At 42.7% G+C, this 16,598-nt stretch overlaps 2 protein-coding genes across 2 annotated transcripts in view; both read right to left on the bottom strand.

Annotated features, from left to right (window-relative positions):
• LOC119181229 (rho family-interacting cell polarization regulator 2-like) overlaps positions 1-16,598 on the bottom strand; it is a 336,392-nt gene that overhangs the window by 95,689 nt on the left and 224,105 nt on the right. The gene's annotated exons all lie outside the window — the stretch shown is intronic.
• LOC142774559 (uncharacterized) lies at positions 428-12,775 on the bottom strand. The gene is made up of 8 exons (XM_075874995.1): positions 12,502-12,775; positions 8,995-9,104; positions 8,731-8,928; positions 8,579-8,666; positions 5,295-5,510; positions 3,554-3,728; positions 3,366-3,439; positions 428-749 (listed from the first exon to the last, which is right to left on the bottom strand). Exons 1-8 carry the CDS (start codon positions 12,640-12,642, stop codon positions 489-491), a joined length of 1,263 nt encoding a protein of 420 aa, XP_075731110.1. The 5' UTR covers positions 12,643-12,775; the 3' UTR covers positions 428-488.

Genomic DNA, 16,598 nt, shown 5'->3' with positions numbered 1-16,598 from the left:
AGCATGTTAGTAACACATACTACCCTCTTAGTAACTGAAGCAAGCAGCCTCTTAGTAACAGATACTACCCTCTTAGTAAATAAAGCAAGCAGCATGTTTGTAACAAATACTACCCTCTTAGCAACCAGTTAGTAATTGGTCCTAACCACTTACTAAGTGCAAATCGTAACACGTCCCACACTACTTGATAAAAACATTACGAACTTAGAAACTTCAGTAACATACTAATCGCTAATCACTCTCCGACTGCTTTAGTTGCACGGTAAAGTGCAGGAAACCTCAGATAATGAGAGGATCCCAAATATAGGTGAAGTGCGGCTCTACAACTAGATTTCTTGTGCATGTTGTTGGTGAAAGGCTTTCTGCAGACATGACGAAAACCACAAGTTTCATCATCTAACATGCCATAAATACATAACTTTCAGCATTTGATACACACACTTCAATCTTTATTATATAAGCTCTGCTTATTGCACATTGCTGTCAGATCAGCTCTTGATCGACGAAATCGTCCTTAAAAGTAGTGGTGCTCTGGGCACACTTGGTAGTCCACAAAAGTACTCGAGGAGCGTTAAGGTGTTTTTGTTACTCTCCGAGTACATGATGTCCAGTACCCAATACAGTTCCATGATAGCCGTCATGCCGGCTATAACATCGACGACATGAATGTTGAATGCCTCAAACACTACGGTCATTTCTTCGGCCTCTCTGATACTTGTTCCCTCAAAACAAAGAGCAGGGTAGATGTCCTGTAAAGTTAAACATTAGTATTAGCCATTAGCAGAATCAAAATGCTAAAAAATGGAAAAGAGCAAATTTTTTTCAAATGGTGACAACGAATAATAAAAGAAACAACACAAATGAGAGTTGACTCGTGACTCAAATTTCATTGCACATGAAACGTATATATTGTCACAGAGTCATGATCCGGACGAAGCAAGCAGTCGGGCTGCCGAAGATTAAATCTTTATTTCGCTGAACTTGTGGCCGCGAAAGGAAAAGACACTTTGCAAATAATGTACAGCCGCAGTCACGTCTGCGTATAGTGCACGAGCAGCCGGCGTTGCTCTGTGGCAAGACACCTTGCGGCCGTTGTAGGTTGTGACGCCGCGTGCACAGGAGCATGCGCGGCCTTACAAACGTGCAGGCCTGCTCTGCACGGGTGACAACGTTGGCAGGTGTGCTTGTTTAACCAAAAATCCGCGCTCGCTCAAGGCACTTTGGTCATATCTATTGCATAAGAAGAGGCGCGTTTCGACTGATAACACACGCTGCAAAACAACGCACTCTTTGTGATCGTTTTGATTCTGTGGCCGTCTAGACTTTTTTTTTTCCGCAGCTGTTGGCATCATCATATCTACATATAATCGCATGCCTCAAAAAAGCCACAAAGCTTGCATCATTGGTGCAGGCTCGCTATATCCATCAAAATGCCCTTTGTTTTATGAAATAGATGTGACGAAAGTGCCCTGAGGGATCGCGAATCTTTGGCTAAACAGGTACACTTTCCACCATTCTCACCTGTGCAAAACAGGCCCGCATGTCTGTAAAGCTGTGCATGCTCCTGTGCACGCGACATCACAACCCGCAATGACCACACAAGGTGTCGTGCCGCAAAGCAAGGCCGGCTGCTCACGCGCTATACGCAGACGTGGCCCATCTGTACATTGCACTGTTAGTGGCGAACAAAGCGATGTCCATTGGTCCTCTGACAGGTGGTAAAGCGTGCTTGTTTTTATACATGTGCGATCAAAGATTCCAGCATTATCAATGGTGGCCGCGTAATCACTCAACGAAGCAAGACTACAGTCGACGTCGGATTTCCCGGACGCCCAAAATTCCGGACATGCCCGATTTCCCGGACTCATCTGCGGCACCGTCAAGTTCCCCATAGAGTCAATGTATTAAAAAGTCCGAAATTCCGGACGCTTATAGCCTTTGGCATCCAATTTCCCGTACTTTTTACTGTTAACCGCCGACCGAAAGTTACCATTGACGCCGCCATTTTGTTTGTTTTTATATCCTCGAACCCGCCATACTCGCACCGTTGCCAACTCCCGCACCGCGCCGCGGCTGCCGTAACCTCGAAACCGCATGTGTCAATCTATTGCTAGCCGCGGCTTAGCCAAGCCAAACCTCGCTGAGTTCGTTCACGTGTTGTTTTGTCAGCTCTGCAGTCGTGCCTGCGGTTGATCGTTTGCTGCTGCGCGCTATCTTCAGTGATCACGTTTCCCGACCTCCAGCATCCATCGAGTTCCTAGCCGTTTCGTGCTGCACTTTTCGTCTAGCGGATTCACCATTTACAGCGATGGCACCAACTGCTCCTTCGTCCTGCGCCCTGCCGGCGTGTCGATTCCAGCTGGGATAACCTTTGAGGGCTTCGCCGACGCTGACAAAGACCTTGAGCTATGTGCGGACTTAACCGATCACGAAATCATTCGTCAAGTTACGGAGGATTCCGACGACTCTGACACCGTGAACGAAGAGCCATCACCTACCCAGCCAACGAGCTCGGAGTTGACGTGAGCACTGATGACACTATCATCAATGTACAGCAGCAACATGACGTTGACTGAAATTGAGGCAGACATGATCGCGGGCAAGAGGAACGTCGTGCAAAAGAAAATAGGCGACTACTTCGCGCCCAAGTGCTGACCTATGAGGTAGCGCAGGCCACGTCAGATTTTTTTTATAAATAAACGGCTATTTTCAGAGCCACCTAAACGATGTATTGGCTGAATTGCAATGGAAATCTTGTACTCCGGTCATTACCCTCTCAGTCAGCGAAAAATACCTACAAGAAAAGGTGCATTTTCACGTGCATTCGTTTTTGCGGACGTTTTCGTGGTCCCTTGAGGGTCCGGGAAATCGGACGTCGACTGTATTGGCGTCCGGCGCGCAATCATAACGGAATCATCTAACACAATCGTGAGGCTTCCAACACACCACGCCGTGGTCTGAGTGGAGTCTTGTAAACAAACATTGCGGGTGAGACCCGAATACATCAAGATAATATGCACTGCAATATACTAAGAGAAAATTTATCAACGGAAACGCTAAAGCACGACATGACCTTCTGGCATAAGCACACGTGCTCATCTAGAAATGACAATTCCCTCTGCGACAAACAGATGCAGAAGAAATGCTCATTTCTAAAGAAGCAGGCATGGTCATTCCAAAAGGTCATGTCACGCTTTAGTGTTTATTATAATAGGGTTTTCCTTAACATATAAACTTTTAGGGTGCAATGAAATTTATGTCAAAAGTTTTTATTTTTCACTTTACCATTGTTTCTGTGCAAAAAAATTGTGCCGTTTCCTTTTCAATATGCTTTACTTTACTAAATGAAACGTAAAGTTACTTACAGGGCCCCTCAGAAATTTCGGCTTCTCTTTCAGCAGCAGTGGGAGGAGTTCTATTAAGGCAACTGCAAATCGATCTGGAAAAGGATTGTTATTGCAATATCACAGCAATAATATCACAATCACACAGCAATATCACAACAGTAATACAAAGAGAACCTAGAATGACTGAACATACTTTACATACTTACATTTACGGCTATTGCCTTCCAGTTTTTCAAGCTCCTTCTCGAGCTCCTTCACCAGGTCCTTTGTTGAATGGCGAGTTTTCAGTAGCTCCAGAATCCTGGGTCCAAAGTTGTTGAAAAATTCCAACAGCTTTTTTTCCATCTGGATGCTTGTTATTGCTGTAAATTCTTCATGAAGCTATAATCATAGAAGTATATTTAAATTAATTTGCAATTACAAATCTGGGCAACAAGTTTCCAGCTAACATATAAATGAAATGAAGGTCAAAAAGACACTTGGCAGTCAATTCGTCGTAGAGAAAACAAAAACACACATGGGTGTATCTAGATATTTACAGAGCAGGTCCCAATTTTTTTTGGCTGAACACATTAAAAAATTTTTATATCGCGAAGTGGCTTATTTTATCAAAAACAAGTTTATTTGCTTCTGCAGGTGTAGTTGTTGTCAGAATGATACTAACCTAAAAAAAAATGATTCAAATGCAGTTTATGGCATCATTTCAGTGCTTACGTCAGAGTGAATGCGAATGGACAATGCCCAATATACCTTGATGCATTTTCAGATTTGTCTGAATTTGAGCACGAAAAAAAAAATTGACTCAAATATTGACTCCACTGCAGGCCTTTGTCCTGCAGTGGACGTAATCAGGCTGATGATGATGATTCAAATTATCAACACTATGTGCCATCTGCTACCCAAAATTATTTTTTTTTTGGCAACATCATAAGACATTCTCGAAAATTTCTGTTGTAGCTGACAGCCATCATGAGTAAAAAAAGAAAAATAAATGCAAAAGCAAATATATAAAACTAAGCAGACAAAGTTGTCTCAATGCACAAGTCATTTACTGCAATCTGTTTTGCTATTGCTATTGTGGAATGGTGGCATAAACATGTTATTATTTTACATGTCGGCCAGTGTTTGCCCACTGAAATGAAATCAATTAAAAATGCTTTGTCAAACAAACAAAAAATAAATAAAAAAGCCAGGAGTTAGTGTCAAGTGCTTTCATAACACTGGTAGCGGCTTAGGCTTGTTGGATATTCATGACAGTAGAATACTAGCGCGAGAACACATGGACAGAAGAAGAGTGAACGGCACACTGCACTTGTTACAACATAGTTTATTGCTGCAGCCGTAACATACACCTAATTAAAAAAACACGAAGGTGTGTAACATAATTTTAATTATATACTTGAGGAGTTGCACCTACATGTATTTAAGCGCATGTTACAGCTGCAGCAATAAACTATGTTGCGAGAAGTGCAGTGTGTCGTCCACTCTTTTCTCCATGTGTTTTCGTGCTAGTATTCTACTGCTTTCATAAGCCTGGTAGTCAAGGATTTGGGACTGTATAATGATCGTATCGAACCATCCACGGGACGCTTTTTGGTAAACTTTGTTAGAGTGTGAACATACTTAAATTTTAAAACAGATTTGGAGCCAGTGGTCTGGGAAGCAGAAATATGCTCGAAATAGCTAAGCAGACAGCCTCTTGCTTCCCTGCATGCATTTAACATAAAAATGAGGCTTTAAGTCAGTAAAGAATGAATGAATAATTCCTTAAAAACTTGACCATAGCACTGTTGTGCAAGCAATGCCTGCTTCAATGTAGTACAGCTAAAGACCCACTAACCTGTTCACAAGCTACTTTTGAAAACCTATTCAAGTTTCAAAAAGACAGCTGGTAAATATCGTAAGTGAAAGCATGCAATGCAGATGCTGCATTCACATGATACTGACCATCTCAACATTTCCTAAAGCGGGATACTTTTCAAGTATCTCAGCTGTTGTAGGCACTGTATCTTTCATCCACGACCTCCTAGAAGAGCGTGTCTGCTTCATCGATTCGCTCAATTTCTGGAGGTCCGGAGCACGCTTCGACATCTCTTTGGACATGAATTCCAAGTGTCCCACTAAAACACCTTCATCGTGGTCATCATATGGGATGCTTGTTGTCTAACAGGGTAAAAAAAAAAAGTAGAACGAACACTTGTATAAGGCAACCATAGTCTTCCTGGAATTAAGGCAACATGCTGCTACCTAGTTATGTCATTAACCCCCCCCCCACATTTTTTATTTTTTTTAAAATGGGGCTTGTTGAAGCAGAAAAAGACAGCTCATGCGGAGTGCCGTTTTAGTGCCAAAACATTTCACTTACTCAAGCGATGATGAAGCCGTAGACTGTTATTAGCGAGCTAAGCCCCATGCAAATGTTACTTGTAAAACATTGAAATGAACTTAAAAACAGAAATTGCTACCACGCGGCGTTGCCGTTTAGTTTGTGCAGCAATGGCACTATCTTGAGGTTTCCGTTTTCCATAGACCTCCTTGGCTTCCTGCACAGCAGGCAGAGTACTGAGAGTTCTTCGCATGTACCCGAATTTATACTGGATGGATACTTTCCAAGAGTCCTGCAAATAAGCATATTGGACTTTGGAAGACTATTTACATAGAGATTACGTAGTGGTCTCATTGAAGTTCATGCTACATAAACAAATATTTGAGATAAAAAGAAACATGATGTTAGGTGCAACACATTAAAGGGACACAAAAGAGAAACAATGAATTTGTTAAGATTGATAAATTGTGCTCAGAGTTCTATAGCGTAATTTATTTCACCATCATAGGTGTATTGATAGAGGAGAAAATTGAGTTCAAAATTTCATTTTTAAATTTTGTGTGCACGTGATCTAAAATATTTCAAAGCGTATTGTATTTTGATAGTGCCATTTTTTGGGCTTGCTGGTAAATAGAACTTGACGACATATTGAGCGCTAAGAGACAGGGACATGAGGGAGTGGACAACACAATGCGCTAGCTTCAACAATTTTTATTTTCAGGAAACGCCAAGCTATATATCCGTGCACAGTGGTGCCACCAGTCTATCCACTAGCCACTTTCCCGATCTAACAGGTCAACTGACGGTGCACTTACGCACGTGTCACCTTTGCGAAAGATAGCATCAGCTTCAATTATCTCTCGCACGTCTGTATCTTCATGCTTCGCCACAGCAGGCCTGCTGTCAGGTGCTCCTAGAACTATCGCAAACATTCGCAAGCATGATACATTCGCAAGCAGAAACATTCGCAAGCAGAACTATCGCAAGCATGATATCTCGTTAAAGAGCCCTGAGCCTAATTTAGGCATGTGTCAAGTTATAAAAAAAACTTTTAAGCATCTGCAGGATCCTTCATCCGATGCAAATGAAGCTGCAATCTGCAACCACAACAATAGAGTGTTCTTCACACTTAAAAGTGGGAAGAACACTACGGTTCATAAAAATATATGTTGCTATATCAAGGACACATAATTTTGCACCAACCTATGGCACTGGTCAAACATCATCACTTGTATAGGATTGTGTGTGTTCATAAGTGCAACTTATCTGGTATATTCAAGCAACAAATATCTTTTTCTTTTCCCACATTTAATTAAATGTGTAGGTAACAAAGTATCACACACATGAGTGTTAATTACCCCTTATGTAATCAGACAATGCGGGCCATCAATGGAAGCCGTACGAGGTTAAACACACTCCAGTAGGGCTCGCATTTCTCACTGACCAAGGCTAATACTCAATATAAAACATTACAGTAAGCACAGACAACAATGCAACGATGATTATGCGATTATGTAGTCTAGATGTTCCGCTGCAGAACTTGAGCCAACGTATGTTTTACTTACTGCTAGACGCATTTCTTCGATGACAGAACACGTGCAAGAACCAGTAGTACACTTCACAAATATTTAACTTTCTTAAAACAAAAAGTAATTTGATAAAACTGTCTCCACGAATAGATAATTGATGTTGCTAGTAAATATGCTATTTAGCATAATTTTACTAGAACAACCTCAGTGTAAAATTTACGACTAAACTAGAGCAAAAATTACCTTTTATGCAACTTTGTCGCCAGCTTTGCAAGCCATTTGACAGTATATGTGTCTCAAACTATTTTTTGTGTGACAGTAAAAGTTTCTGACACTCAAACAATACAAAATATTGCATATCACTAAATGTAGTCTGTTTGTAAAAAAATCCCAAACATTAAAAATTGTGTCCATATTTAAGGTAACATAAAAACCCATGCAAACATAAAAGTTTGTTAAACCTATTTTTAGTAAAAAGCCTACCATCATTCTATAGGAAAAATTTTGTCCTAACTTAATTTGGAAAGACCAGATTTTTTCACTACGCGTGTTACAAGCTAAAGTTTCAAGCTTTCCGAAAAAACTTCATGTGTGGCTTGCTGCTCCCAGTCAGTCAGTGAAGAACTTTGTTTATTGATCCTGAGGACCTTTTTTCACCCAAAAATATTTCGGCGGGCCACTTCTTGCTTTATATGGATGGTCCATTGTTGATATCGCAGATGGTTGAGCGCCAAGGCTCGTACAAGTTGGCGTTGAATGACCCATACAATGACCCATACATTAGCTTACCGACTTACCCAACTCCAACGCACACAACATTTACATGAAAAAAAAAAAATAGTGCAAACCCCGATTCTAATGTGCACTTGTGCTCCTTCACCCCCCCTCCGCCCTCAGATAAAAGGACTTGTTACTTGCTTGTGCTACATTCTATGTTTAGCCTTGTAGCTCTCAAATGTTTGTTTTCGTTCTTTATTCCTAGTTTTCCCATTCACATACATTTTGCTTTTTTTTTTTATTGCCATGAAAGCAGATGTTGGTGCACAAATGAGGCACCAGCTACTCCTTAGTTCTAGAAGTGACAAAACATGCCACAAGCCAGGTTCGAAAATTGCACGTAAAATAGTGCATTCCGCGTGACACCAGATTGTTACTAATTAGCATGCAGCACACACAATATACAATTTTAATATCACCGTGCCGGTCCGATATGATGTCTCGAGAATGCAAAGAATATAGTTATTCAAACAATCTTATATGTTTCACCGTTTTCTTTTCCAGTCCCTTTTTCTTTCCAACTGATAGCATTATCATAATCTGCCAAACATTTTCTGTGGATATTGCGATATGTCCAAATCGTAAAAAATTTCACTTACCCAACCAGTACCAATTGTGTCTCTAAGGACAGGGTATTCAACAACGAGTGCCTTTGAAGCAGCCTCATAGAGCCGCCTTCCTGGGTATCTATGAAAGCAACAAATGTTCAGCCGGTATTCAATAATATACAGGAGAGTACGGAGGCACTTACACAGTGAAGTTCATCAAATGGTGGCTTAACCAAGACACAATCCTTGATTTTGTCCGACTCGAAACTTTTCCGAGTTCTGTATTGCCAATGGCAACTTTTAGGTCTAAGGGAAGGGGTGGCAGTCTATAATCACTTCCGTGAAAAGGTTGAGTAGTTGATGGCTCCAACTCGGGAGAAACCACAAGCAGTTCATTTGTGCTGAAAACAGGATAAAAATCAGCAGGCTTTCAGTTTGGTGCAACAATTCGAAGTTGAGCTACTCACCTGCAAGCATGAGGCATGGCCTCATCAGTGATTATTCTAATTTTGCTCCCATCACAAAAGACATGGTTCCCTGGAGGGTCGACATAAGCTTCAAATTGTGCATTGTAAACCTGAAAGAAATTTAATGCTTATACAAACACAATTACCGTGGGCAACAAATAATAAAACTTTCAGCTGTCAGTATTATTTCAAAGACATTACTATGCTAGCCACACAGGTGCAATTTGTATGCATGAAGTGAACAAGTGGCAAACTGTTCTTGTTCATTCTTTCCATGTCCCTGTCATGTTTATTTACACATACCAGTTTTACTTTCAAGTGGCAAAAGACAGGCTAGTTGGCGCGTGTACGAGATAAATTAACAGCGCAACCACAGGACGAAGAAAGAAAACATGAGGATAGACGCTGAATATCAACTGTATCAGATAAATTAACAGCGCAAACACAGGACGAAGAAAAAAAAAAAAAACATGAGGATAGGCGCTGAATGTCAACTGAATAGCAAATCCCACATACATCTTGCTGCATGAACATCGAGTGAAGCTTTGGGCTAGTTGGTTTTGCATAAAAAAGTCCATATCGCGCTGTATGTAATTCATTATGAACATCGAATTTTATAGACGATGCATGTGGCAGACTTTGTGTGTTTTTGGAACAAGCAGCACATCCTCTTCTCTTTTTGTTCACTAGGCAACACGTACCACCTGTTTCGTGGGCACTGAGAGCACATGTGAGCAGTAGCACGTCTGCCAGCCTCCTTGATTCGACACTACACCCTATGGATGTCGGGACTGACTGCAGCTTGTCAGATGAACTTCAGTACGACATGAGCAGATGATGCAGAAAACCAGCAGTAGTCAGTCTCGAAAAGCAGGGCTGCGTCTTGTGTGTGCGAGTGTGGTATAATGAATTTTGAATGATGGACAGTTCGATACTTTTTTTCTTCTTCAAATAAGTGAACTCAAAGAGCAACAGGCTCTGCTATGAATGAGGCTTTCAGGAACGACAAGTGCAATGTTTGTGAAGAGGAGACAGAGAAACATTGAAAGATGAAGAAATGCGAGGGGCGCACGAGGAGGCCAGCATGGAAGGCTGGAGTTTCATTGCTTGTTTCCAGTTGCTTGATTTCCATCTGTGCTTTTCCTATACAGCTGGCAGTGCCTATAATGTGCCAAAAACACATGTATTGACTCAGGCTCGGCACCAGTTCTCGGTGACTTTCTGGAGAATCGGTTGGTTTATAAGTGGTTCACATGTTCGGAATGTGGTCGATCTTCTAGCGATATTTACGTCTACAATGGGGAAGCATTAAGAAGCACAAAGCATCATCAGAACATTCGAAATCGCTCGGAATTTGTTCACACTAACAAATGATCTTTTGTCAAAAAGTAGCATAAGATTTCTTGACCTTGTTATGCACTTCTTCACCAGCTGTGTTAGCTAGGAGTATTCACCCTCTCATAGAGCTTGTTGCCCTTTTGAGAGCAAAAGGAGCTAGTGAACCATCTGCCATGTGGAATGCAGTATTTCGTTCCTGCACACACAGGGTGTGGCCCAGCTTTCCAAGCTAAATTGAGACTAATTACTGCTGGTTTTGCATGTCATCTGCTCGTGTCGCTGCTTGAAGTTCTACTGATGGTGGTGCATGAGCATGATGCAGAATTAGTAATACTACTGTCATTCCTTCTTTCCATAGTGTGTCGCATCAAATAAAAATGACAGCTGGACACACTAGTGCTCACATGGTGTTTTTCAGCACCCTTGAAGCTGGTTATACATCACTTCCTGAACAAAAGGTAAGAGGCAGTGCCACTTGTTTCAAGAAAAAGACCATGTGTGCTACAGGCAGCATCTAAGAAATTCAATGCTGATGCGGCAAGATCACGGTGCAAGAATATTCTAGGTGAGTGAACGCCGGGACTATTCGCTGCCTGATAATGTTCTGGTTCGCAAGAGGCCCGAGAGATGGCGCTACAAATTTTGCCCCGGCTTCTCTCCCCCCCCCCCCCATCTGGGTGTAGGAAAACCCCGTGACGTAAGAAAGTAACGGCGCTCATTTATTGTCGCCACAACAACTTCGCGCCGCCATCAACCCCGTTCCCTTATCACCCCCCTTTTCAGTGGTGCCGCTCTATGGGTGTCGCGTGGTTGATATCGTGCGATAGGCCAGTTTTCTCAGATTGGGACCCACCGCCCACGTGCTGGATGTGCTTTGCGGATTTTGCCAACAGCCCGCCATGGTCCTCAGTCTGTCGAGCCATCTATCGGCATGCCGCAAACGAGAACATAATCGGTACCTCCCCGCCAAGCGCTCGCTTCGCAACGTTCGTTCACCTGAAGTATTCTTGCACCGTGGGCAAAATGTATGTGGGACAGGCTGAGTGGTGAATGAATAGGTGGCTTCGAGAAGATGCAAATTAATTAAACACTTGTGTCGGGAGCAGCAATTTTGCCATACGTTGTCAGCACTCGTCCTCATGTTTTCTTTTCTTCGTCTTATGATTTTACTGCCAATAACTACTTTGATGCAAGCATGGCTGATACTCTGCAGGATCATTTCTTGTGAGCAGCCTATTATATTCAATGAAATTTCAGTTTATTTTATGCTTTGCATTCTCTAGTGTTGCAAGGTATTCATCATAACATTTCGCAGTAACAGTAACATTTTGGCATTTTTCACTGTGCCAAAAGTGACCCTTTCTCCAATGTAACATAGATAACATAGTAGCAAAAAGGCTGGCATTATTTCTTGTCGTTACAGCTGCATTACAAAACGGAAAAGGGACGTCATTTTAGTGGAAGTAAATACAGCCAGGGGCTTAGCACTTTATTAAGTGCACAGTAACAGTGTGGCCACAGCAGCTAATACAGAAGCTACAACTACACCCTACATTCATGCTTCCCATTATCACGTTTCTTGGTGGCATTGGTTCATCCAAATCCCTTTAGCCATTTGTGCACTGACAAGGCCAGCATACCACAACCTACTATCCCTGACTGAACTGTTGGAGTGGCTTCTGGTGCTCACACAAATGAAACACTTAGGTTCTATTCAAATAAAGGCATCCGATTTTTTTCATTTGGTTTACGTCACCACTTCCTTCGAATTGACACATCACACGTGACACACTATGTATTTTACCTTGGTGTTTATCTTTACGCACATAAGGCCAGTGCTAATTACTTGCGTGAACGAGCACCGGTGCTGAAACACGACCGCCACATTTATGCTTTCATTAAGTGCTTAACAAAGGTACACTATATACGACAAAAATATTGCAGCTCCTCAAGTAAAAAAAAAAGACTGCCTCCCAAGTTGGGACACACTTTCCTTCTTTGTTCTCCTATTCGCGCGCTATTGCAGATGGGTCCCCTGGGTTACTCAGCAATGCCATGTATTGTTCTCCTATTCGCGCGCTATTGCAGATGGGTCCCCTGGGTTACTCAGCAATGCCATGTATGAGCAATGTATGAGCGAAGAAAACAAAAGGCACTTCCAGAACGTACCTCTATTCTGCCGGTTGACGCGACATCTCCAAAATCTGTAGCCTTCACGGCAGCCAAGACATCTTCCATGGTGTGTCCGTTAATGGAGATAATCTTCTTGCGCTCCTTCCATGACACCAAGCATTGAATCGGTGTCGACATTTTCACGGCAGCAAAAAGAAAAAAGCACACAAACGGAGAAGCAGTCCTACGGCAAGTTCAGCAAGGCGCGAAAGAGGCGAACGGCTTACGTGCTTGTCTTGGCTTGTACTACAGTGGCACACAGCGATGGAGAAATAAACACCTCGTTCTTTTACCTCTTTACTCTAGTTCTAGAAAGGCTTCAGAGGTAGTAGTGCGCGCTACCTGCAGTTTTTTTTTATTTGATAATAAAAAGATATTTCTGACGTTGAAGAGTTTAGTTACGCCAACTGCATGTGCCTTTAAAAGAAATGAAGGCAGCGCAACATAAAATTAGCACATATTTTTTAGTAATTCCTTAGTAGAGCCGATCTCCTTCATCATCGTATTTGTCTTGGAATGTTGCTGTTGCTGTGATGGTATGCTCAAGCTAGTTGCCGTGGCTGACGTTTTATTGTGCTGTGCTCCTCTAGTTTCGGGCCCAGTGCGCGCAGATTGTTCTGCGGGAATGAATCGCCGTAGTTTGTGTGAGTGAAACAAATTCACGCCATGCATACGTGCCCACGGTGCCCGTTTTCGTCGGCAAAGTTTTGCAAGGTCATATGGCACATCAGAGATCATCGCCACGATACGGATTTTTCTGTCATGTGTGGTGTGCAAGGGTGTGCAAAGACATATCACGAGTTCGAATCGTACCGGAGACACATTTACCGCTGCCATAGAAGCTACGTGGAGCTCGACGAGCCTCAACAGGGGAACGCTGCAGGAAGTGTTACACCGCGGCTGGATGCTACAACAGATGTCACTGCTTTCGACGACGCAGAATTGCCTTCTTCGAGCTCATTTGCCGAAGATACGAGCAACGGACAAGAAAGTACCTGCACTGTGACTGCACACGGTTCTTCTAGCTCTATTCACGACTTCACACTAAAAGTCAAGAAGCAGATGTGTTTACTTTTTTTTCGCGTAGCTGAAGTGCACAAGCTGCCGCACTCTATAACAGAGAGCATTTTTGCCGATTTCAAGGACACCTTTTTTGACATAATGAAGGCATTTGCTTCTCAAATACAACAAAACATCCCCTTAGATTCTGCTGGAGAAGATGTGCAAAAGTTGCTTGCTTGTGACTTTCTGGAAGATGTGTTCCAAAGTGCCAGCACGAAGTCACTCCGGGAAAATTTCGCAAAGGAACATCTTCCTTATGTCAAACCCGAGGAGCACATTCTTGCTGTTGGCGAGACATTTCAGTATGTGCCTATACCTCGTGTCCTCCAAAACCTGATGTTGTCCGAGACTTTTCGTGAACGTTTAGACCAAAGCTTCACAATTGGGCAGCCATCACCAGTTCTCCGAAGTTTTTTTGATGGTGTATTCTTCAAGGAAAAACTGTCGGCACTTCTGGAGAACGGGGCACAATACACTCTGTTTCTTGTTCTTTACAGCGATGAGCTCGAGATTGTGAACCCCTTGGGGTCAAAACGAGGCATTCATAAAGTAATTGTTGTGTACTTTAGTGTGCTCAACCTACATGCTCGTCACAGGTCACAGCTACGCTCCATACATGTAGCTCTTGTTGCGCCATACAGGCTTGTTGACAAGCATGGCATGAAGGCAATCTTGGAACCTGTTGTTTCAGACATTGTGAGATTGGAAGCAACCGGCTTTACAGTGCACATAAATTCAGCTACTGCTAAAGTCAGAGCAATTCTCGTTGCATTTAGTGGCGACAACCTTTCTATGAATAGGCTGGGTGGATTTACCTGTTGTTTTAACAGAGGGCGCCCGTGCAGGTTTTGCACTGCACCATATGCAACTTTTAGCTCTGTATTCCATGAAATGGATGTGCGAATTCGAAACAAGAGTTTGCATGAAACTCACATTGAAGGTGCTAGGGTGAACCAGCCACTAAGCACTGCACTTTATGGTGTGAAAGGTGAATCGCCCCTTTTAAACATTTGGTACTTTGATGCAACACTGCAGCTACCGCCGGACCTGATGCACGATGTGCTTGAGGGAAGCATACCTCACGTTTTAAAGCATGTTTTGCAAGGCCTCATCAGTACCAATGTTATTAGATATTCAGACCTAGATTGCATCACAGCATTCAGTTTTGGTGCACATGACAAGAAAAACAAACCACAAGCTGTCGAAAAACACTTTCTTACTTCGAAAACTCCATATAAGGGCACTGCATCGCAGAAGTGGTGCCTGTTTAGGTTTTTGTCCCTTATGATTGGAGACATTGTTCCGGAACTCAACGAGCACTGGGAAGTGTACTTGCTTTTCAAAAGGATTGTTGACCTCATATTTGCTGACAGCCTTCCACATGACCACCTTGCATGTCTGCAGGATGACATTCGTTACTTTTCATCTTCTTTTGAGATTCTGTACCCTGGCCACGTAATTCCGAAACTTCATTTCCTGGTGCATTATCCAAGACTAATCAATGAACTTGGCCCACTGAAGCAATACTGGTGTATGCGCTATGAGGCCAAACATCAGTATCTCAAATCCATTGCTGTGCGTAACCAAAATTTCAGGAATATTTGTAAGACAATTGCGGGGCGACACCAGTTATTACAGAGCTATGAACTCTGTAATTCAGAGTTTCACAACTCTATTCAGACAACTAAAGCCAGGCCTTTAAAAGAGAAAGATTTGCCCCCTTGCATGGCTGAAGTTTTCTCACCCGGCGTTCCTGTGTGGAAAGTTAATTCTGTGACTGTCGATCAGATAACGTACAAAGTCAAAGATGTGGTCATTCTGCAGAAAGCCATACTACCTAGTTTTGGACAGATCTCAGAGCTGTACATATATTGTGGAGATGTGTTTTGTCTTGTGAATGTGCTCGGGAATACAATGTTTGACAGACATCGTTGGTGCTATGTCGTCGAGAAAACATCAGAACAGAAACTTGTCAAACCGACAAACCTTGCATCATCACAGATTCTCGACCTCTACTTTGATTCTCGACTTGTGTTAAGGCCTGAAGTAATGCTGACTGGTTGAACTCGCAACACTCATCGTATGCAAGCTCAAAAGCTTGAGAAACTACATGCAATACATCGTCGTGCAGAACGTAGATACATACGGACAAAGTGCATGGATGATTAGAGGCTGGCTAGACGATTTGATATATATGTGGCGTTTAACGACCCAAAACCACCATATGATTATGAGAGACGCGGTAGTGGAGGACTCTAGAAATTTTGACCACCTGGGGTTCTTTAAGGTGCACGCAAATCTGAGCACACGGGCCTACAGCATTTTCGCCTCTATCGTAGGCTAACTAGATGCACTCAAAAGAAAATACGACGGCACATGAATAAACTGGCTTGGTGACGTTGGGCATCCTTCTGCGAGTCGTCGGATCCGTGAAAAGCCCCTATTTCTGATATGGAGAACTGTCCGGGCTCTTAGCACAACCTTTGGTCAGCGAGACCCATTCACATCTCTGGCACTTCACCTACAATGTAGATAGATTGACCTCGCAGAATCCTTCTGTCGAAGAATCGCCGTCAAGTCCAATTTCATGAAAACAAGAATAGCAATACTCGACAACCCGCTTCTCTCACGTGATCCCCGCATAGAATGCCCACTTTCTATGGATGAGGTAGAAGTGGCACTGGCACTGTGCAGACGTTCTTCAGCACCCGGACCTGACTGCATTGTGTACCCTTTGTAACCTTGGAGACGAATCTCGGAAGGCACTCTTATGCCTATACGATGACTCCTGGCAGACTGGTATGGTTTACCAAGCATGGAAGTCAAGTCGCCTCATTCCGCTTCTCAAAGCTGGTGAATCTCGTGGATATTGCCTCATACCGTCATATTGTGCTTATCAGTTGTGTGGGAACAACAGTGGAAAGAATTACTTTAACACAAATGAAGTGGTATTTAGAGCACTATGAAATTTATCTAGTATCCATGACTGGATTCAGGCACGGCCATTCATCAATTGACAATGTTGTTAATCT

Source organism: Rhipicephalus microplus, chromosome 10 (genome assembly GCF_043290135.1).
Source record: "Rhipicephalus microplus isolate Deutch F79 chromosome 10, USDA_Rmic, whole genome shotgun sequence".
NCBI lineage: Eukaryota > Metazoa > Arthropoda > Arachnida > Ixodida > Ixodidae > Rhipicephalus > Rhipicephalus microplus.
This window is presented reverse-complemented; position numbering and strand designations above follow the sequence as displayed.